Source organism: Opisthocomus hoazin, chromosome 24, assembly GCF_030867145.1.
Source record: "Opisthocomus hoazin isolate bOpiHoa1 chromosome 24, bOpiHoa1.hap1, whole genome shotgun sequence".
NCBI lineage: Eukaryota > Metazoa > Chordata > Aves > Opisthocomiformes > Opisthocomidae > Opisthocomus > Opisthocomus hoazin.
This window is the reverse complement of record NC_134437.1, coordinates 1,531,122-1,553,537: the sequence shown is the minus strand read 5'-3', so window position 1 is coordinate 1,553,537 and position 22,416 is coordinate 1,531,122. Positions and strand designations below refer to the sequence as shown.

Sequence of the window (22,416 nt, the reverse complement as noted above, 5' to 3'; positions counted from 1 at the left end):
GAGGAGGGAAATGGGGCAAAAGGGAGGTTGGGATGTGGGTTTGAATAAGGCTGTAGTTTTGGGTGAAAGGGCCCTCAATAACTCATTAAGCAACTTACTCTCTGATTCTTATTTTCAACAGCTCTAATACTTACTGTCCTCACATATTTGAAGGGCAACTGTGACTGATGTGGCAGGAGAAAGTGAGGGTAATTTGGCAGAGTGCCTTAAGATCAGTTCAGAGCTGAACAGTCAAATGCAGTGGGCTGGAAACAGCAGAAAGTGGTGCCTTTGCACTGTGATGTGTCTCCCCAGGGAAAGTTACAAGTATTAATCAGTCCTTTTGTTCCTCCACACTCCTTTTTGTGCAACCATTGTTGCCTTCCTGTGCTGATATTCTCTTTTAGCCTTTTTTACATGCCCAACGGGTCAACAAAGCCACCTGGGACAGCTGGGATGTCTTGCACAGGTGCATCAGCAGATTTTGAGAACACTGTTGCCTTTGCAATACACAGTGTTTATACTGTAGTCCAGGAGAGTAGGAGGAGCAACAAGCCCAAATGCCACTGAGCCCTTTAAGTCCAAGAGGAACGTGGGCAGAGACTGCTAAAACATGGAGGGGAGGAAGGGAGGGAGCTCAGTTTGTCATCACAGGTGTAACTTCTTTGGCCTCTCTGAAATTATTCCTCACTTAGTCTGGTGTGAAGCATAGGAGGAATCAGGATTTGAGGGTGCCACTCAAATGTTACACTTAGAAATGTCAGAAGCACTTTGACAAGCAGTCATTTTGGAGTTTGAGTTTGCTGCAGGGTTGACCCAACAGATGAATGCAGTTGGTTCTCAGAAAGACTGTGCTCTGTTTCAGGGGCAAGTAGAATGCTGTGCAGTGAAATGAGTACAGCTGGCTATGCTGGATTTGTGAGACTGTTTCTCCAGGCTGTTTTCATTTTGTAGAGGACTTTGGTTTCTATTAGGCCTTCCAAGGTGTTTCCATACCCCTTGGTCCCCCGAGCTGATTCCCAAACTAATAATTTTGGGGAAAATATTTCCAGAGGGCAGGCTAGATTTTTCTGGCATGCAGTCCACAGGCCTCTATTGAAATGAAGGCAAGTATGCCAAATTGCAGTAGGGAAGAGTCTCCGTATATTGCTTTCCTTTAGCATCTCCTGTCAGTTTCATGCCGTTTAGCTTTTGCAGTTTGATTTCAAAATGAGCTGCACAGAAGAAGTCAGAGCTGATGCCTCTAGCATGGCATTGCTCTGCTTGACAGTAATAGCTAGGCATTTCCTGCAAACAAAATGTATATTTATTATGTAGAGTCCTTTGTTACTATCATCGATATGGTATCCTTAACATGGTTGGAAGGATAAGGGATTATTTTCAGTAATTATAATAATTGCATTAGAGTAGTTTACAAGCATCTGGAAGGCTAAATGGAAAAGTCAGTCCTGTATTCTTGAGACCTTCTTGCTTCCCCAGGGTTATAGTCACCTAGATGTTTTATCCAGGACTTTGGCACAACAGGCTTTGGGGGAAGGACTTGCACAGGCAGGTGGATTGTCTGCTACACAAAAGCTTTTCTTTTTTTTTTTATATGTAAAAGGCTGTGTTGTCCTTTCAAATACCAGATAACCATTTCCTTGTGTTTCTTGCTGAGCCTTCTGTTCCATCATTTTTAATCTTATTTGCTTGCTAACCCCATAAACCCTGACTTGGACCCTGCTCTGAGGCTTTGGACATTACTGAGCTTCTGAACCGGCCCTTTTGTCGATGTGAATGTGCTAATGCTCTTCTTTAACCTTTACCCAATTTAATTTACAAAATTTAAATAAACCTTTTGATTCTTATGTTTTCTATATTTATGACCTAATTTTTTTTTATCTATTTTTCTCTCTTTCTCTCTTTCTTTCTTTTTCTTCCTCATCTTTTCTTCCCTCCCCTCTCCCTTCTTCCCCTTACTCCTTTCCTGTGTCTGTCGTCATACATGTCACCTTGGATCGCACGGGGAAACATCCACGCTTGCCACATGCACCAAATTTGTTTTTAAACAACCATATTTTCCCCTCCTGGGAACCATTGTCTGGCACCTGCAGCGACCTTGGGAAGTCCATCAACGTCGTCCTCCTTTGTTTCATTGCTTCTTTCGGCAGTGACTCTGCTTTTGCTCTGTTAGAAACTTAAAATAAAGTAAAGCAATATTTGCTTGAAAAGGCCTGAATCCCACCAAGGCATGAAAGCAGATAACTTTGTTTCAGAGGATCATGTCAGTTCAGGAAAAAACAAACAAACGAACAAACCACAGAACGTTTAAAAAAAAATGTTTAATTTGACGGAGTCAGTATTTTGTAACGAGTGAAGTTTAAGCCAGTTTTTTTCTCTTTAACATTGATTTGTTACTTGTAATGAATTTGCCCTTTTTAATGGATGTAAAGAAAAATTTTTTTGATTTTGTTGTTTCCGTGCTGCTTTTCATCAAAGGAAGGTACAATATTGAAAACCTTTTGAGATACTGCTTTTTACTGATTTCTTTGCACATCTGGTGCTGATCACCACTGTATTGTGCAAAAGGTTTCTAAAGCCCCTATCCACAAATCTAAACCCACACACTATATAAAGAGGAAGAAGATTTGTCAGATAATCCTACTGGTTGCGCAGATGTCTCGGTGGGCTTTTGCCTGTGGATTCAAATTTATGGCCAGTAGAAGGTTTTCTTGATTTGGTGGCCTGAAGATGAACATCTTGTGGGAATTATACTGAAGATATTTCTTTCTTTCTTAATGTGGTTGAATCCTTGTGACTTCATTGGCCCCTTGTGTGCAGTCAGGTATCTCATGGGCCATAGTGGATCAGGGCCATAGCACAGCCCACTAGCATACAAATTTGCAGTGGATGCTTGTCTAACATTTTCTGGTTTTCCACTACTGTATTATCAACTTCACAGAGAGATCCCTTTTCCTGCCATTTTAACAGAAAAGATGAGCTTGGATCAAGTTACCTGACCAGTTAAATTATTATTGCTACTGATCCTTAATAACATTAATGGTTAACAGTGTATGTGACACTACCAGACAGGATTGATCCATGGTGTAAACTGGTGCAATACAATGCATCTTTGTTACCAAGTTCTGTGTATTGCATTTCGTTGAACAAATTTCAGTTGACTTTTTCTTTTCTCTTGTGCTTACTTAAACAAAAACAAAATAACCACACAAAAAACACCAGCCCAACAACAATGAAAAACCCTGTGCTCCTCATGATTTGTCTTTGTGATGGGAAATCCATTTGGCTCTGATGCTCTTCTAAAAGTGGGTGTGTCTTTCCCTCTAGGTCTCTATTTCTCTGTGAGTGGGCCTGAGGTTGCCAAGGATGAAATTTTTGACGTAGTCGTAGAACTGTCTGTGCAGAATGTCTCAAATACTATCAGTTGTCTGGAAAGGGATTAATCTAACAAAATTCTAATAGGGACAAACAAAAAACCATGCTGTCAGTCTCGTCTAACTATGCATTTTATGCTCTGTGCATAAGTCTCTGCTGTGTTTATTCAGATTTTGTTCATTATAATTTGTGAACGCTTTTCTATCTAAATTATAAATGAAAACTTTATGCAGGTGTTGCACAGAGAAGCATGTGGATTTTTTCTAAAAAAAAAACCCCTCGCCTCCAGTGTTTTAGAGTATAGAAAATGTGGTAGATCTTTTGAGTTTACACCTTAGTGTTACTGAAGTTCAGCAGGAGTAATCATAACGCTAAGAAGTTGTGTGACCTTCCCCTATAGCTGAATTTATTAAGTTCACCTTGTATTGTTGGTACCAGCTTGTATTGTTGGTTTCCCCTTATCCACAGATGGAGGTTGCTATCTGAGGTTGCACTGTATCTCACCCATTTCATAGGTTATTAAAATTATCTTGTCTAAACTATAACTTTACATAGTGTTGTGTGGCAAGAGAACAGCACTTCTGGAGGCTGTTCATCCTGTTCAAGGAGAGGTGCCTTAAGGCAGTGGAAATGCATTAAGCTCTGAGGGTCCTCCTCTCTGTGGTGACTAGGCAAAGGCCAGACAAGTAGATGAGAGATCGTTTACATGGCTGAAGTTACTTGAAATTAATGCCATATGCAACGGCAAACAGGAATCCAGTCAACATGGAATGTATCCAAAAAGAGTTTCTGGTTTTGTGTTTGTAAAAATAAGGAGCATAACTGATACTTTTAGCACCAGTTTATGTGGCTTCCTAGCATGTCAGATACTAGATGTACGTCAGATCCTTGAGGTCTGACAGTCAATGCTGGACATGGTCCCAGGCCTTACTTTTGATGTAAATAAAACCTTAAAAAGCTTGCAGAAAAGCCAGCTCTCTTTTCTGTGCTTAGAGATGAGACACAGATTCGGATCTGGAACCAGAAGTTGTTCGAAAACTCAGATTTTCAGCGCACACAGGCAACCTTGCAAGCACATGTTCTGTGGGAACAAGTCATACCTAGAGGAAGGCTGGAACCTTGACCCTTAGAAAAGACATTTCCGCATGTGTGTGATGAACGGCAGAGCCTTGTAGGATCTCACATGGCCCATGGGAGTCCAGCAGTTCTGCCCCCAGTTTGTTGTTAAGTCTCTACATATTTTCAAAAATGTTTGTCAAAGTGTTACTTTGGCTGCCTTCATTTTACAGAAAGTCCTTGTTTGATAACATTCTACTCCACCAGGATCAGCTGCAATTCTTCGCACCTCCTAGTTTCTGATAGATAAAAAGAAGTTTTTGAAGCTCTCCTGACTCTTGAAGCTGGTGGAGTGGAACAAGCAGCCGGTGGCACGCATGCGTTGCAGTAGTGTAGAAGGGCAGCTGTGGCAGAGGTCAGACTGCAGATCAGCTGTTCAGATTTATGGTCTGTTTTACTCCTGAAAAGCAGATCTTCATGTGACTCTTTGTTTACATTTTTTCCTTTTTGTATGCTCATATTCCTCTTTTCATCCTTGGAAAGAGAGTCAGTCATAGGAAAGTAACAGAGCCTAAAACCAGGAGCAGACCACTGAAGCTGTACAGTGTTGGTGACAGTCTAAAAGGAGTTCAGTAGTTGTCCTTTTGTCTTCGAAGGAATGCTTCACAGACTGCTGTGCATTTCTGCTACCTAGTAGCTAAGCTGAAAGCAAGCATGAATTGTCGAGCCTAAATCTGTGAAAATAGAAGCTGTTGTCACTTGGAATAGAAGGTTGCTCACATGTTTTTTTTCTCCACTATAAATTGTGCCGAGTGTCTGAGAGAATGAGGTCTGTAAAATGTGACACCTCGCGTTTGAAGGATACTTTTAAGTGTTTGCAAATTAAAGCTGTTAGCATCCACTGAGAACAAATAGCTTTTCTCCAGGGTTTGTATGCAGGTTTTTTTTACTTCTGATGCATGAAATGAATTTTTGTTTTGTTTTTTCTGCTCTCTTCTGCCAAATATTGTAGGACCTTTGAAATGCCTGGAATCATCTCTGCTGCTCTCCATCTCTTTTTTGTGCCTCTGTCTGCCTGTGCCTGAACATTCTGTGCACACGCTAGCTGAGACCCCACCAGGAAGACGCATCTGAGTGGTTCTGCTCTCTCTTACAGGGCAGATGTCTGTACAGAGTTGCAGAAAGTAACATTGATGGGTCATTTTATTGTACACTGTAAAATAAGGGTGGTTAGAAAGGTCAGTCTTGCAGGAAGCTAATTTTCCGTTGAAAAAATAATTTGTAATTAATAAATTCTTCACGTCTTTAGAATTACGGACTCAAGAAATTCTTTAACATTTTGCGTTTCCTTATTTAACCTGTGGAAGTATTATTCCTCTTAGTCCTGAGAACAGCAAAACCAAATCAATGGAAATTCCCATCAGGTTGAACGTGCTCTGGATCAGGTCAGAAGCATCCACCATCTATTTACACGATAGCACTCACTGGTGATACATGTGTACTCTCATACACACAGTGTTAGCAGCTGATGCTCAGTAACCTAACTGTTTGTTTATATACTTCTTTTGTACACTGAATTGTTTTAGGCCCCAGCAAACCAGTTAAGGATATTAAGCATCTAAATATTAGTTTGATTAAATACAACATAAATTTAGCTATAGGATGGAGTGAATAGTTCTTAAAGTATTTGTAGATCAATTTAATCAAATGTGCCAGTCTCTGAAACTGAATAATATACCATGTGCCAGAACAAGTGGAAGAGATTTGGAAGTTACTGAAAATTGCAGGGTTTTCTTGCTAGCCTATGAAAAAAGCATTGCAGGCAATTACCTTGGCCCCGTTTCATTGTCTGAAGCGTAAAATCTGAGAAGAGCACATAAACAAGGGCATTCCTCTGCAGATTTGCCCTTATTCTCCCCATCTCCCTACTCTTCTTCCTGGCAGCCTTTGCTATTGTAGCTGCTTGTGCTCCCTGGGGCAGAGGGGCAGAGCAGGAGAGATAATGGTTTGGAAGGGAAGGAGAAATGAGGAAGGGGAGGCTTGCGCCTCTTTAGTAGCTCTCCTCCTGGGTGTTTAGAGAGAAGAGACTTACTTTGTAGCTATCGTAGCAGAAGTCAGGTCTTTGGGAACAGGAGTGCTTGGTGGCTTTGAGAACCTCATGCAGTGGGTTCCAAAATTTCAGCACCAGTCTATCTACTACCAGGTTAGAGCAGTTCTTGTGAACTGCTGTCCTGCAGCACTTCACATTGAAGTTTCATTGACAGCACAGTCACCCAGTGTAACTTGGGTGCTCTTTGCAATTTTGTGGATCAGGTGCAGATCATTTTTTGTGGCTGCAAGACCACAACAGCCTGAGTTAGAATTGTATCTTCATACTAATTAAACCAAATGGACTTCTGAGGAAACTTGAAATTATTTTGTAGTTCTACACGAGCCCTCCTATTGTAGCATTATAAATAGTTTATGCCCTTGCTACCTAAACATAAAAGATAGGACCCTGAGACAGATTGGAAGGATAGCGGGGCATGTCTTTGCTATGCGCTGTTGGTTACGTTGGCTTCAGCAAATCTCTGGCAGTTGCAGTGGCTCAAGCTTTGCCTTTTCAGGGATGCTTAGGGTCACAGAGAAAACCAGTGGCAGAAGACGGAATTGATGCTAGGTTTGAACATCTTTATCTCATAAAACCATCTTTTCTCTGTTGTATCTGATCTTTTCTAACCTTTCATGTGAGGAAAGCCTTGCAGGTTGTCTGATAATGTGCCTGTAGTTTGGGCAAGTTTCATAAAATCTGAGATACCTGCAACAGTTTTCAGATTTTCTGTCTGTGAATGTTTAGACTTTTGTTCGTGTGGTTTGTAAGTGTTTTCAGTGTCTCACAAGAAGCTGATGGAAGGTATGTAAAAGCAAAATTTAGACAGGCTGTAGATCAAATCCTGGAGCCATCACTGTGCCTTTGAGTAAAAGCCTGGCACTTTCTCCATCATACACATTGCAATTAGCAAGATCAGTTATTTTGTGGGGCCTGGTACTTGCTGGGGGTTTGTGGGTTTTTTTTTGGAGAGCATCTGCTGTCCCAGTGGATCCTAGTGTTTGCCGAGGGCTATCAGAGAACTAATGCTCTGCTTCCCAAGCACTAGTCACAGAAATGCAGGCATGCACACACAAACATCTGAGAACCCACCATTGTCATTTTAAGTGGAATGGCAAATGTTGCTTGAAACAGGAACCATCTTTTTCTTCCAATTTTGCTTTCTGTTACTAATCCTAAATAGAGAGAGATGAGTATTCAGATGGGCTTTTCTGAAGTGGTCCTAAATAATCTGTATAAAATCCCTGTTTAGAAAGTAAAGCAGATTTCTATTCAACCAAATTTGGTGGAGAAACATATGACATTCTGCCCTCATTTGGGGATTTCTATTAAAATGTCATATGTTATTCGTAGTCTGAGCTCACCTACCTTCTGCTTCCAGCTTTTGAATCTTCTTGTATCTTTGCTCAAATGAAGTGCCTTTATTGTAGGTACTATTCTGCTGCGTGTAGGGCTACAATGACTTAGTTCATCCCTGCACATTTCTTTTTTGAAGTTACATTGACGGAGTTCCCCAAGTAATTTTTAACTCTTCAGCCACAATTGTGATATTTCCCTGAATCATCTTCTTCCTCAGTATCTTTTCTGAACAGCTTTCCCACGTTAGTTGCACCAATGCCAAAGACAGAAGTATTCTTTCATTTGCATCTCCTTGCATCCCTGTTTATACACGTGCCTTGGTACTGCCAGAAGTGAAACGGTAACAGGCTGGCCCAGGATCCCATGGGAATGCCTGAACCTTTTGATCTCCAGTGGCGCAGTGAACTGAATCCTGCACAGGAAAGAAGTCAGTTCCTTGCTGTTCCTGTAAAGCAGCTTGTCCAGGTCCAATACCATTTGTAAACGCTAACGCACTTGAAAACAGCCACTGGTGCAACGCCTGCTGAGGACTGAGAATCTGCCTGGAGGCAGAGGCTCTGATTGTACTGATGGGCTTGCAGTTCTTGCGATTCACATGAGTCTTGTGCAGTGGTTCACGGACAAGGTATGAGCAGTGTATAAGGCATTGATGTGGTTTATGCCACAGATAATTCCTGACCTTAAGTGGCTTATAGCTGATACTGACATGTCTTGTAAAAGCTGCTGAGGAGAGGAAGCAAAGAGTAGGAATCTGGTTTGAATGGGATTTTCCAGAAGACGTCTTCTAGCACATGGGAAAATGCTGTCTGTCCCAGGATGAAATATTTGGTCTCACTCCAGCTACCGAGATGATGTATATTTTGGAGGCACAACAAGGAACTACTATCCTGTAATCCTGTCTGTGATGCTTTCCTTAGTGCACCTTCACCAGCCTGCCAAGGAGCTCATTTCCGGAAAGATGATGTAGATAAGAAGAGTTTGACACATCTTTAGCTTTTTCTCCAGGAGCTAGTGTGAACAGAAACATATTAATTATTGAATAATCCATGCAAGAATCCTGAATACGTTAGAAGAGGGAAAATAGGTGACCTCCTCACTCTCTCCATGCATCAGAGTGATTAAGTCATGCAATTATGCAGCTTGCTGCAAGGTGCTCGCAGGGGTCTGGACTGTAGCACAAATGTTCTGCTGAGCATTTAATGGACTTGTGATGTAAGTGTCAGAGTTGACTGCCTCAGAGTGACTTTTAGATACAGTCAAATGCAGACAGAAACTTTGCAGTTGGAGTCTGGATTCCTTAATACATATCAGGGTCACAAAATGAAACAACACTTACCTGCCTCATGCTGAGGATGTTCTGTCTCCTATTTTTAAGTAATAAAATGTGTGGCAGAGGGTATTGCCTGTGAGCCCTGGATATGATCTCTCCACCTAGCAAAGTCAACATAGATTGGGCTGAGGGGAAAGAGGTTCTTTGAGCTTTTCTGCAAAGAAAAGATTCTGAGTATTTGGGGATTGTGACATCTAGCAGTAAAAAATGCAATGGACATGAATAGAATTGCATCTTAATTGAAAGAAAAAAACCTAAACAAAATACTGCTATGGACAACGACCAACATGCTGCTCTTGTTCAGCTATCTCAGTAAATGTTAGTAAGCAGCTCTGTCGGATGCACCAGCCTTGGAGTGCATGGTCAAACAGCGAGAGGCAGATTATGTGACAGTTGTGACTAGCAAGCTGGTTCTGGGTAGTTTGGTATGTCTAAATAGGTTTTGAACTGTATGAGCCAACAGCCAAATGCTCTGCCTGCAGATCAGCAGCTTGGGAAGAATTATTCTGAATAAAACAAGGGGAACAAAAAGCAATATGTGTTAAGGGTATGATAGTAAGAGGCTGGGAAGCTGCAGCTGGTAACATTCCAAGGCTGTGTCTATTGGTTTTGTGATGATCAAAGGCTTCGACAGGGGTAACTGATGTGTTTATCCACTCCTTGTTTCTGAAAAAGTACTCAGCATATTCCAAGCAGGTAGAAAGTTAAAGGCACTTCACCTGAAGTTAGTATTATATGGGCAACCCCCATGCATTTTCTAGGCCTCCATCACCACCTCTCACCTGCTGTCCTTTTGTCTACTGGAAAAGGCAAGGTATTTTTTTCTATTCTATAGCTGGGGAAACATGGTGGAGATTGGGTGTGGTGGAGCAGACAGCTGCTGTGACAAGGACAGTGTCAACAGAGTGACAGTCTGCTTATCTTTACTGTCTGCTTCCTCAGAAGGCTACTTGGATCGTTGTCTGTACCGAAGCCAAAACGCTCCTAGAGCATTCACTGATGAGCTCAGCTATCTCTGGATAAGACATGAAAAGCTTACGACTTTGCAGTTCTGGATAGCTGGGTTTTGCCTGAGCAACAGGAAGGGTTTTAATTCCTCCTTCCATTTTCACCACATAAGGGGATAGTCGGTGCTGAGGCCCCACAGGTATCACTCAGTGTTCTGTGTCCCACCAGGGCAAGTTGTACTACAGAGTCTAGGCTTTGCTTCACTTCAGTTGTGCTCGTGCCATGCTGGCAGTGCCAAAGTCACTCTGGACCCTAGACACAGCCTTCATCTTGAGGAAGTGGTGGAGGGAAACAGGAGCGCTTCGGAGTTCTAGCTGGGTATGTGCTACAGTAGAGGAGGTTTCTGTAGTCTGCTTTCCAAGGCCTTAACCCGACAGAGGTGGGAAAAGCCCCACTAGGTCCAAGTGAATCTGTCTTTTCAGGCAGATTGTCCTGTATGTCTTTAGGATAAATACGGGTTACAACGCAAGGCTGCTAGAGAGAGGGTGCACTTTCTGTAAGCTTCCCATGCTTGCGACGTAAGCATAGCCAAATCTGAGCCATAACTAGCCCCAACTCACCTTTTAACTACAATGCCTTCTTTTCTTCTTTTTTGCTCTCTAAAGCCAGCACTAGCCCTACCTCAGGCCTTGGGACTGCTGCCATCGTGGGCATTCTCATTGTTATCTTTGTGCTGCTCCTGGTGGCTGTGGATGTCACCTGCTACTTCCTGAACAAGTGTGGCCTGCTGATGTGCATTGCCGTCAACTTATGTGGCAAGTCCGGCCCAGGAGCCAAGGGCAAAGACATGGAGGAGGGCAAAGCCGCCTTCTCGTGAGTACTGTCATCGCTTACATTGCTCCTTCTGTTGATCAGTGTGTCCCCTCAGCGACTCTGGAAAAGAAACTGTTTTAGGGAGTTCTGGGTTACTCATCTCTGACGGGGGGGTGCTGAAAAGATCTGGGGCCATGCTGGTTCTGCCTTATATTTCCAGGAAGGGACTTATTCAGTTGTTTCTCTGGTTTTTGTCCTGTTACTGTTAGTAGCCATCAAATGGCTGGCCCAAATGCTGGACATCACAGTGGTCTTCTGTGCTGTAGGTAGTAACTGGAGGAGGGAGTGACAAAAAGAAGTAGTCTGCTGTTTGGGCCAGTCTGTTTCTGTCATTACCTGTCGACATTTGCAGCACGTCTTTGTAGAAGGATACCTAGTGTGAATGGGAACCAATCTCCCTGCAATTCCCTTGTTACAGGAAAGATGAGTCCAAGGAGCCTATTGTGGAGGTGCGAACCGAAGAGGAGAGGACCCCCAACCATGATGGGGGAAAACACACAGAGCCCAATGAGACCACCCCCCTGACGGAGCCAGAGTATGTTGCCGTTATTTGATCTTTGCGCAGGGTCATTGCCCTCAGTTGCCTTAATCCCTGATCTCTCATGTCGTGACTTAGGGCAGGAAGAGAGGAAGAAAGGCAAAATTTCCACACTCCATTTGTGATATACCAGTGAGAAAATGCCTCCTCAAAGCTGCATGTATGTACTTGTATGTACATATATATGCAATACATGTATGTGTGAGAAAAAGAATTGTATTCTGTGTGGTTTGATGAAAGCCTTAGACTTGCAGGCAAAAAGACAGGGCCAAGATGAGGGACTGGATTCAGGGGTCCTACACTGGGACCTTGTTGCGTGGTGACAGATGGCACGGGGCTGCAAGATCAGGGAATTGATAGAAAGCTTCCTTGTGAGCTTAGGTGGAAGAAGCTGAGAGGAAAGTTCGGCTAGAAGAGAAGAGGAGTCTCTCAAGTTGGCAGGATTATGTTTGGCTAAGACTGGAACTAAAATCTGCACGAGCAAGTCGTTTCTGAAGGATGAGTCCTCTTTGCTCTTTTTCTCTTCCTAGTTTTTCTTCAGGCATCCCAGCCAGCCCTTGCTACCCTTTGCACATTTGACCTCGGAAAGGTTTCTGCTTATCTCATTACCTCTCCATGTTCTGTGTGTATTGTAACCACATGCCATGCTGCTGCTGCACCACTCACCTGCCTTCTCACTCTGATACTCTGCTTCCCTTTCCCCTGCTGTCATTTCCAGGCTTCATTGTCTCTATTTCTCTTCTACTCCTGCCCTCTTCACAGGCACCCCGCCGATACTGCAGCTACTGTTGAGGACATGCTGCCTTCTGTAACTACGGGCACCACTAACTCTGACACTATCACTGAAACCTTTGCTACTGCTCAGAACAGCCCCACAAGCGAGACCACTACGCTGACCTCCAGTGTTGCCCTGCCAGCCACATCCATTCCTGACTCAGACTCCATGTGTCCTGGCCAGGCTACTCCAGCCAAAGGGGCAGCCACCTCAGTCTCTTCACCACCGCCCTCCTCCACCCCCAAAGTGGCCCCCCTTGTTGATCTCAGCGACACCCCAAGCTCTGCTCCAGCTACTAATAATTTGTCTTCAAGTGTCCTGTCCAACCAAGGTGCAGTGCTCAGCCCCAGCGCTGTTGCTAACGTGGGCGAGACCTCCAAAGTGGCAGCTGGTAACAAGGCAGCTGCCCCAAGCCCTGCAAACCTCACTAGCCCTCCAGCTCCATCAGAGCCCAAGCAAGAGGTCTTAAGCACTAAAAGCCCTGAAAAGGAAGCTGTGCAGCCCAGTACAGTGAAGAGCCCAGCAGAAACAACCAAGAACCCAAGCAATCTGAAGAGCAAGGCTGCTTCAGGCAGCACCGCAAACCCCTCCCAGAATGAGGACTTTAAAATGGACGAAGGGACCTTCAAGACACCAGACATTGATCTTGCAAAGGATGTTTTTGCAGCTCTTGGCACTACTACTCCTGCCAGTGTGACTAGTGGACAAGCTCGTGAGCTGGTTTCTTCCACTGCAGACAGCTCTGTACCTGCTGCACCTGCAAAGACCGAGTATGGCTACCTTTAATCTTCTGTTCGTTGTGTGCTGTGTCTTTTGTGCACTGGTGCTTGTGCTGTATTCTTGTTGGGCGTTCTCTTAACTAATCTCATTGTTTCCTTAGGAGACTAACTCACCTGTGAACCAGCTAAACACGGCTTGGCTTTAAAGGTCCAGGAGGAAAGCAGGATAGGCTGTGCCAGGGAAGCAGAGAAAAGACAAGCCCAGGAATTATCATAAATATGTTATTCTTTACAATTCTATGCAGCTGTGTCTGTTGTAGGTTATTCTTTCATGAAAGAGATCAGTAACAGCTCAGCTTGATGCAAAGGAAGTGCTGTCCTCAGAGGTGCTGAGTTCCTGCTGTTCAGTGAGCACAGCCGCCCAAATTCAGTTTCCTTACGGATCAGTGGAGCCCTTCAGAACTTACTTCAGTGTAAGGCAGGGCAGAAACTAGTGCCATGTGAACCTGGTACCTCTGGATTTGTCCCTAAACTGGCAAAAGGGTAAGGCAATGTGACCCTGTCTGAGAGGAGGGAGCAGTCACGGCACAGTTGGGTCAGGATAACTGGGCAGTGTGTTATCCTGGTATATCAGAGATGAGTCTCCATCCACTGTACCGCATCTCCTCTTTACTCAGCTGATTTATTCAGAGAGCATCAGCATGCTCCTAGGCAGGACAACCCTAGAGTTCCTGTGAAGCCTTATGCCATCTGGACAGGATCCAGTTTCCTCAGCTGAGATGAGTCTGCACTGTGTGTTTGGCAGGAGACACTTTATCAGGAGAGAGAGTCCTGAAAAGTCAGCTCAGATTTGTTGTGGGAGCAGCTCCCAAAACCAAAAGACTGAGCTCACACTGCATCTTTAGCTTTTGCAAAGGGAAGTGTATATAGGACACTGGGCTCTGCACTATCAACTAGATTGCTGCTGAGAACCTAACTAGCTGTTCTAGAGCTGGCTTTACAGCTCACTCGGATAAATCTAGGCTATGCTATAACAACCACACTGGAGACATAGGTTCTAACAGCATAGTTCTAACAGCTTTGGTTAGAACTTCTTCCATCTTCACGCCTCCAAGAAAATGAGTTCGTTTTGTGTTTAATCAAAAAGAAAGCATTGGCCTCGATTCTTGGTGTTGACACTGTGATTGCAATGTGTATTAGCACTTCAGAAGACCAGTCAGTCAGGCTCTGTAGAACCAAGAACCAGGGTCTTTTCCAGATCTGAATGAAAACCCTTGCTGCTTTACCGTATTATTCAGATGCCTTTACATCTTATGTCTCTCGTCTCCCTGCTGTGCTCCTGTCCTCCCCTAAGTCAGGAGACTTTCCTGCCGTGTGACTGTTCCACAGCACTGTCTTGTGCCCCACACAGCTCTGGAGCATCTGGCCCTTTCTGGAAAGCCTGGGTGATGCCGCAGATGCACTAGGGTTGGAGGGAACAAGGCAGCCTTGATGGGTGCAGCTGAGCTGCTCCCAAGCAGAGAGATCCCTGTTCACTTCAGGTCACTGCACCTGAAGCTGCTGCCGTGTCATGCTGGGTGCTACAGAGAGACAAACAGAATAGAGAATTGTGATCTGGTACTGAGCTGAAAGGAGGTATGAACTGATTTGCCCGTAGTAAAGAAACATTTCAGCTGAATTAATGCAGCTTGGTCTGTGTCATGTAAATGAATTCTTCGTATGGTGGAATGAATGCAGAGCTGTGTTCTTTCTGCTGATCCAGCCACCACCTTCTACCTCTGCTGCTCATCTGCTTCCCTTGGGGCAAATCAGTATTGCAACCATGCGCTTAGATTCATCTCCCCTGCTTATCAGGATGAATTAGGATTTCAGTCATTTCAGACTAACTTTGTGGTTAATGGTCTGGAACGGGCACTTCTTCAGGGAGACCACCAGCTATGCCTTGTGTAGCGCTCTTCACAACTGTGAAGAGCACGCTTTTCTGATTCTGCAGTAAAGAGCCAAAAGACGGACTGATGAACCTGAGCTTTAGCCTGTGAAGATGTTGACCTCCCTTACACTTGTGAAAACGTGTTTGACAAAATTCACTTCTGTGTTTCCCTTCCTGACACTTACTGGGAAATCCTGGGACTGACTTACTGTAGGGAAAAAGATTTTCTGCTACAATGGCAGTCTGATTTTATAGGACATTTGAGGGACATAAATGAATGATGGTAAAATCAAATTCCTTGGCAACTATGAGTTTTCCCTTTTGCTCCTCTTTTCACACCGCAGCACGCCTTGCGCCTCTGCTGCAGCCTGAGACCTCATCCTGTTAGTACATTAACTCGGGGCAGGAGGAATATCAAAAAAGATTACACTAGAGCTAAATGAACTGGGGCAGGGAGTGAGTTTGGTTTTACTTATTTCTGCATCTGGAAATGCTCATCTGCCTCTAGCAAGGCAATATATTTGTTTGTTTCCAGAAACATATTCTTCCCTTATCACTGATTTAGCAATAGGCAGTCTATATTTCTGTCTCTAAACTGTGCTGTTTTGGTGATTCTTCTTCAGGAAAATCCCAGTAGAAGACAAATCTGAAGTGCAAGCAACAGAAACTAAGACACCTCCAGCAGAAGTCAAGACGGTCCCCAACGAAGCCACACAAACAAATGAAAATGAGAGCAAAGCATGATCAGCGATAGATGAAAAGAAATGACAGAACAACTTCACCGAAGCATTTAAAACAGAAAACACAACACACATCTCATTCCTCTAGTGTCTGTTGCCTTTTTTTAAAAAACAAACAAAACAGAAAATGCATAATGGGGGAGGGGGGAATCTCTCTTTTTTCTTTTCTTATCTTTTCTTTTCTTTTGGTTTGTTTGGTTGGTTGTTTTTTTTTTTTTTAAGATTCCTAGAAAGGTTCTATTTGTTGTGCACTTGCTTTTACAGAGTAATACATTTTAAAAACAGGGTTAAACCCGTAACCAAGTCAGGGATTAGCTGACCCTGTGTACATTCAAATAAGCAAAATTGCAAATACCATTTGCAATGTGGTTGAGAAGCTCAAAATCAACTATTCCTAGACAAAAAAAAAAAAAAGGCAAAAAAAAAAAAAAAGACCCTGTTCTTTCTTTCGTTAGTATAGTAGATATAACCACTGTACTACTTGGTGCAGCTGGTACTTAATGAACAAAGTCCACAATTTATTTTTATACTTTTCAGTCAAGTTTGAAATATGTAAAGTCTCATAAATAAGTTATAATTTCTGTTCACCTTGTATGTGTTCAGTAGGCAAAGCGTCTCTAGCTCTTTGTGACTGAATTCTGTTCTCCACGTTAAACATTTATTTGGGTTTTATTATTATCTTTTCGTAGGAAGAATGCCAAAATTGCAGCTTCGGGGATGTATTTCAATTTGCAGTATTCAGACTCTACATTTCTTTGAATTTTATCTTAATTTTTGCCAACTTTTGTTCTTTCCAGTGTTTACAATTGACAAATTTTTTTTAACTTCTGTTATGTTGAAATGTATGTGTAAAATAGCTGCCTTTTTTTTTTTTTAAGTAAACACAGTCTATAGATACTAGGTTAGCAGCATGCTTGCTTTGCAAAGGGAGACATTTTAAAACATGGATGTTTACAGTAGTTGTTTCCCCTTTACCTTTTCTTAATTATTGTTATTAATAATATTATTATTATTATTATTTCTTACTGGAGTAAGAAGAAAAGTAATGTTGGGCTTTGGTTTGGGTTTTATTGGGTGGGTGGGGGGGTATTCAAACCTCTTGTCACTAATCAAGGTCTTTATCCAGCAATCCGCATAAACACACACTCTTAACTTGGAATGAAAGAGTTGCTGGTGAGAGTCCTTCTACACTTAAATTTAGTAAGAGTTTAAGTCCCTCACTGTGGATCTGGGCCTGACTGCATAAGAGAAATATCATCTCTGCTTTTTAGGACATTCTCCCCTTTCCTTCGTGGAACCCTCCCGGAGCTTTCAGAAGCAGAAGGGAGATTGTACAGTTCGGGCTGGTCTGGTCTCATCTCAGATGCTTGGCTACATCAGTTTTTCTTTAGTATGTCAATAAATACCATTTCCTTTGATCCTAGAAATCTTGATTTAAAAGCGAAGACGTTTGCACAAGGGTGCCTGGCAGCGTGCAAGACCCCTCCTGCAAAGCCAGCTCCATCAGCAGTTGGACTAGATGATCATTTTTGGTCCCTTCCAACTGAACTATTCTATTCTGTTCTATTACATCATGTGGATTGAGTCGTCTGTGAATGCTCTGCAGAATCAAAACCATGAAATCACAAGCGAGTGCTTGGAGATCACTGCCAAGACTCCCATTGATTTTGCTTGTCTTGGCGTCGTGTCTTTAACAGTTGGAAGAGGAGGTTAATGTAGTACATGCATTATCATTATGGAGGGGGGAGATTGTCACTGGGAGTCATAGAGTGACACTAGATTTCAGGGTGAAAAGAAAGGAGGCTTGAGCAGAATGAAGTCAGACGTATATAGGGGAAGACCAGCCCATTGTATAGAGATGTTCCTTCTGTTGGGGTCTTGGGGGTGGTTTTTCTCTTTTATTTCTTTTGTTTTCTTTTTTATTCTACTTTAGATCTGCAAGCTTGTGCACTGTGGGTGCGTGACTATTTTAGTGTGAAATGTGTTTTTTGTCATAGTATTGAAATAATAAAAGCTTCAACATAGTTTGGATGTGGAAGGTGTAGCGATAGTTCAGATATGAAAAAAAAAATCAGGAAAAAATAAAGAGAACAACACTTAGAAGGAACAGAAGCCTTTAAATGAAAAATAAAACCGAGCTGACTATGGCATCCATTCCGTTGCGCTAAGGTGATGAACAGAAGGATGATGGGGGGTAGGTAGACTGCAGTTTGGCTCAGGTAGATTGAGCCACTATTATCGGTGTATTCTTCTAAGTATGCAGTCTTTTATAGTGGCATCACATAATTTCAAACTGTGAAAAATAATGGTCTTGTCATTTGCTAAGTGTGGGGGGTTTTGCATTTTTTCCTTAGCTCCTGGGATGCAAATGGAGGATGACTGGATATGCAGACACAGACGCTAATGCAATACCCATACTGAGCAGGATATCGGGGCAGGATGGGTCCTCACTTCAAAGCCTTGTGTCAAATTCAGTCCTTGCGTGACCCATCACAGCAGTGGTGGCATAACTATAGGGAATTTTGGCCCACAGTCCCTAGGATTTTTTTTTTTCTAAGGTACCAATCCATAGAATGCAGCACAAAAAGCTACTGTGTTCTGTCTATGGCTGGGGAGAGTCCTTGGGGCAGCCGAGGACTCGTGGGCAGGCACTGTGTACCTCCATTCCTGAGGATGAGCACAACACTTTCTTCCTCATTTCTGCAACATTTTTGACTGCTTCTGTCATCTGTATGTTGTGCCTCTCAGATTAAAACCCACTGAGAGCCGAGCAGCTGATAGGAGACAAATGCTGTACAATGCTAATGACCAGAAACATGTCCAATGACACCAGTCAGCACCTGTTGGGTGAAAATTGTGGTACCTGTCATAAAAAGTAACTGGCTCAAAGCCTGATCCACCACCCAGCTGCATCATTAGAAAGTACCCTGCTGACTACAGTGGGTTTGTGTCGAGTTCGGCGGAAGGAGCACCATTCCAAGGCAGAAGTGAACCCTGCGATTGCCTGAACATTGGGAGTGTCCATCCAGCTCCTTTTTAATGCCCTCGTGACACCTCCCAAGACTTGTGGATTAATTCTGGAAGGTGGTTTTATACTCGTCCTCAATGGAAAATAATCTAATTCAGAAGTACCCCATTTCCAAGATAGCTTAGGCTTCATTGCTTTTATTTAAACCTTTGAAGAGGGACCAACCTGCTGCCGTTTACACTGTATATGTTTATATATGTATCCATGCCATACATATATATCTATATGGCAGTGCAGTCTAGTTGTGATTACATTTCATGCTGCACCATGCGTAAAGATAAGATAATAGTGCATCCAGTTGTTCAGCTTTTAGAGTGGAGGTTTATTTTCACACTTTTCTATGGAGCCTTCAGACCCCAGATTTTCACACTAGGCTGTTTTGATAGTTGTTCTCAGACCCTCCATTGACATCCTTACCCAGCATTCCCTACTTTTGGGGGTCTTCTATCTTGTTAAAAAAACAAAAAAACAAAAAATCTTTTTACCAAGTGAAACATCGATTCCACCTGTATTCCCATTCTCACTGGTGTAAATACTGATACTAACTGAGGATTTTGACTTTGCATTCTGTCAGAATACTGTGTTCAAATAAAAATTACAAAAAAAGCTGATGCATACAGTCTGCCCTTCTTTAGATGCTGTGCTAGGTCCTGTGTACAGATGTGGATTCCCAGGGCTGTATTTAAACGTGAGCTTAACGTGGAGTGAGCAATCCTATTGTGGTGTGCCCACAGCAGGGGTTAGGCTTCCATCTGAGGCTCTGGGATGTAGACAAGCAGGAAATGCAACGGTCTGAACAGTGACGTTAGTGAAACAGACATGCTGCGTGGTTCAAGTTGGTGCACGTCAGAACAGTGGCAGCGGGTACTCTATGTAGTGCCTTTCCAAACAGCAGATGTGCAGAAAGAACACCTGCCAGCATGTGATTCCACTGACAGGCTCTTCCGAAGTGCTGCATGTCCCAAAGAAGAGTATTTTTAAAGTTTGTTTCTCTGTCCCATGGTAGATAATTTCTCTGAGATAACTAACACATGAATGCGATTTCATGTCCACTGTGAATGGGGGACAGCGGGATTTCCCATGAAAAGGCACTTTATCTGCTGGCTGTGAAGTTGTGTGTGTGTGTGCATGTGAGCGTTGGCTATAAAAGGTGTCCTTCACCCATCCTGACCTGGGTGCCTGAACTTGGTGAATGTAGGATGAATCAATTACACTTAATTCTGTCTGAAGCATTGATCTCCCATGGACATGGAAGGAGAAATGAGACCTCTGGTATGTATCAATACTTGACGAATACTTGAACTATGAGGAGTCTTTCCTCTTCTCTCAGAGATTAATAGAGGGGCCTGGAGCACGTGACCTAGTTTACTGTTGCTGCAGAGCACGTGCCCATGTGTGAAGAGTGATGCCTTTTCTTTCCCTGGAGTCAGGGTTCTGCTCAGTGGCAAACAGAATTGAAAAATTCTGTACTAGATCTTTGTATTTGTTCAGCCATTCAGCAATCTTCAGACCCGACTTTCCTGGTAATTTTAACTTGTCTCTCCCCCTGTTCAGGCCATGGCACTGAACTGTCGATGCCAGCTTGGCCGAGTGTGTCTGCTTTTCCCACAGGCTGGACTGAATGGTAACTCTAAGTTGGGGGGGTGGGGGGGGAAGATGACACCTTAAGGGAGGTAGCTGGAGATCTGCTGCGAACTGTTTCTTCTTTCTCTTGTCTCTTCTAGCCATTCTAGTTAGTTGGCTTGTCACCAGGTATAAATATATGAATACCACGTGTGCATGCTTTCAGGGCATCATTTTAAGTGCTTCTTTACTGAACTGTATGGGAATATTGGGAGACCTGGACACCATTTCAGTAAAGGTGGCTCTCCCCTCTGCACATTAGGCAATTAAGCTCTCTACTGTTTGTTGCGAACTGGCAAGAGCACGTTGCACCTAGCACAGTCTCCCAGAGCTCCAGGCAGGGAGCATGCACCACAGCCATGCTCTCTGTAAGGGATTAGCAGGTCTTGCAGCAGAGCCGAGTTCAGAATTTCTTCATTTCATTTGCTGTAATGAAATGTCTGCCTGGCTGCTAAATGAATTCCGACTCTTATTTTCCACAGCTGTGTTATGAGCGTCCTGCCCCCAGAGGCTCAGGTCCTGCAGGCTTCTCTTCATGTTTCTCTGGCTCGCTGGTGCAGCTCCCAGCCGCCTCACTCTGCTGGGGGCACTGGCACGTCAGCGTCCCTACAGCATCAGAGCACTGTGGCTGCTGGCCACTCTGTAGCTTGCTTTATAGGAGCACACGAAAAACACGGGGAGCGAGCAGAGGCTGCCATTTTCCATGCAGCACTAGCAAATTCTGCTTTCTTCCGTAGCCCTCCTACAGAGCCTGCTGAACCGGAGAAACAAACAACAGATCTGACGGCAGAATGAAGTGCCGCTTCTTGTGTGGAGGGAGAGGAGGGGAAGCTGAATAGGAGGAGCAGAACTAAAGACCATTTTGATGCAGGTGACTGGGACTAAAGGCAGGATCTGAATATAGAGATGCTGCATCCTTAAGCTGAAAGGCTTCGCTGTCCAGGCTGCTAAGCCAGGGCGGGGGTATCCCAGAGGCAAGAAAGGGGAGTGCAAACTGGCAGCCGAGAGTGCGTAGGAGGCTGAACTGCAGCAGCGGGTCCACCTGGCGTGAGGGGCGAGGCTGCAGGAATAGCGCTTGCTTCATCTGGAGGGCGTTTATCTGTGCAGATCCACAGCCACTGGAGAGAACCTTTCTGACTGTCCCTCCCTTGCCTCCATCTGCCTCTCGGGGTGCCGTTGTGGGAGAGGTAGGAGCCAAGTCACTGTCTCTCTAGCAGTGCATAAGGCTGAATGCTGCTGCTTGCACGCAGCACCCACAGGACAAGCGAGAGGGGTAAGCAAGAAAGACTGCCCCACCTCCGCTTGCTGCAAATCTGCAACTCCAAGACAGTCTTTTAACGAACTAACAAGCCGAGCTCTTTGTATTGTGTGCGGTTTACTTGTAACAGTTTTCATTCTCTTCGACCCTAAGCGTGGCTTTATTCCCCAGACTTTCTAGGGTGACCAATAAAAGCTAGACTGCTGAGCATCCCAGTAACGTAGCTATTGCCCCATGGGTGTTTTTAATTGGGCACCATGGACATTGGATTTGAAACAGCTTCATTAGAGGAAAAAGACCCACCTTTGGGATGGAGGCTTACACGATCAGAAGCAGAGCTGACTTGTAGTGAGAGTAGAGAAGGGAGCTCTTTTGTTTTGGTGAATGAGAGAAGGGGATCTTCTAGCAGTTCTGCAGCAAAGGAGCTGGAAGGGACAGGAGATCCTTGCTGCCTATGGAGTTAGGCAGCTCAGTGCCTTGTTGGCACACGTAGCCCAGGAGAGCATTTCTCCTCCCAGGCAGTGGGGTGGGACATTGAAGAGCAGGCAGATGAATGTAGCTGTGGTTTGTAACTTCACAGCGCAATTTCTAATTTCACACCAGCAGACAACAGAGTGGCCTGCCCTTCTTGGTATTCCACACCTCAGGCAACGCTGCCGCTTTCAGGACACTTGCCAGGTCACCTCTCTCTCTGTTTCTCGCCTTTCTCTCCTGAGATGTCTGGGTTGTAACGTGTCTGGAATTAAAATATCCTGGCAGTGCAGCAGGGGCTCACTGATGCTCCGACGCCCTTTGG

General features: G+C 43.9%; 1 protein-coding gene across 6 annotated transcripts in view; it reads left to right on the top strand.

The window, feature by feature from the left end:
• Positions 1-19,339, top strand: part of NCAM1 (neural cell adhesion molecule 1) — a 228,454-nt gene extending 209,115 nt beyond the window's left edge. For 2 of the 6 annotated variants that reach the window (XM_075442634.1, XM_075442635.1), the window contains 4 exons: positions 10,802-11,009; positions 11,428-11,544; positions 12,310-13,092; positions 15,595-19,339. In XM_075442634.1, the coding sequence (XP_075298749.1) occupies positions 10,802-11,009; positions 11,428-11,544; positions 12,310-13,092; positions 15,595-15,715 (1,229 nt within the window). In that variant the 3' untranslated portion in view covers positions 15,716-19,339. Of the gene's footprint in view, positions 1-2,072; positions 5,722-10,801; positions 11,010-11,427; positions 11,545-12,309; positions 13,093-15,594 lie in introns of those variants that run through there. The other 4 variants (XM_075442636.1, XM_075442639.1, XM_075442637.1 and 1 more) reach the window with 2 other exon arrangements.
• Positions 19,340-22,416: the final 3,077 nt, after the last annotated feature.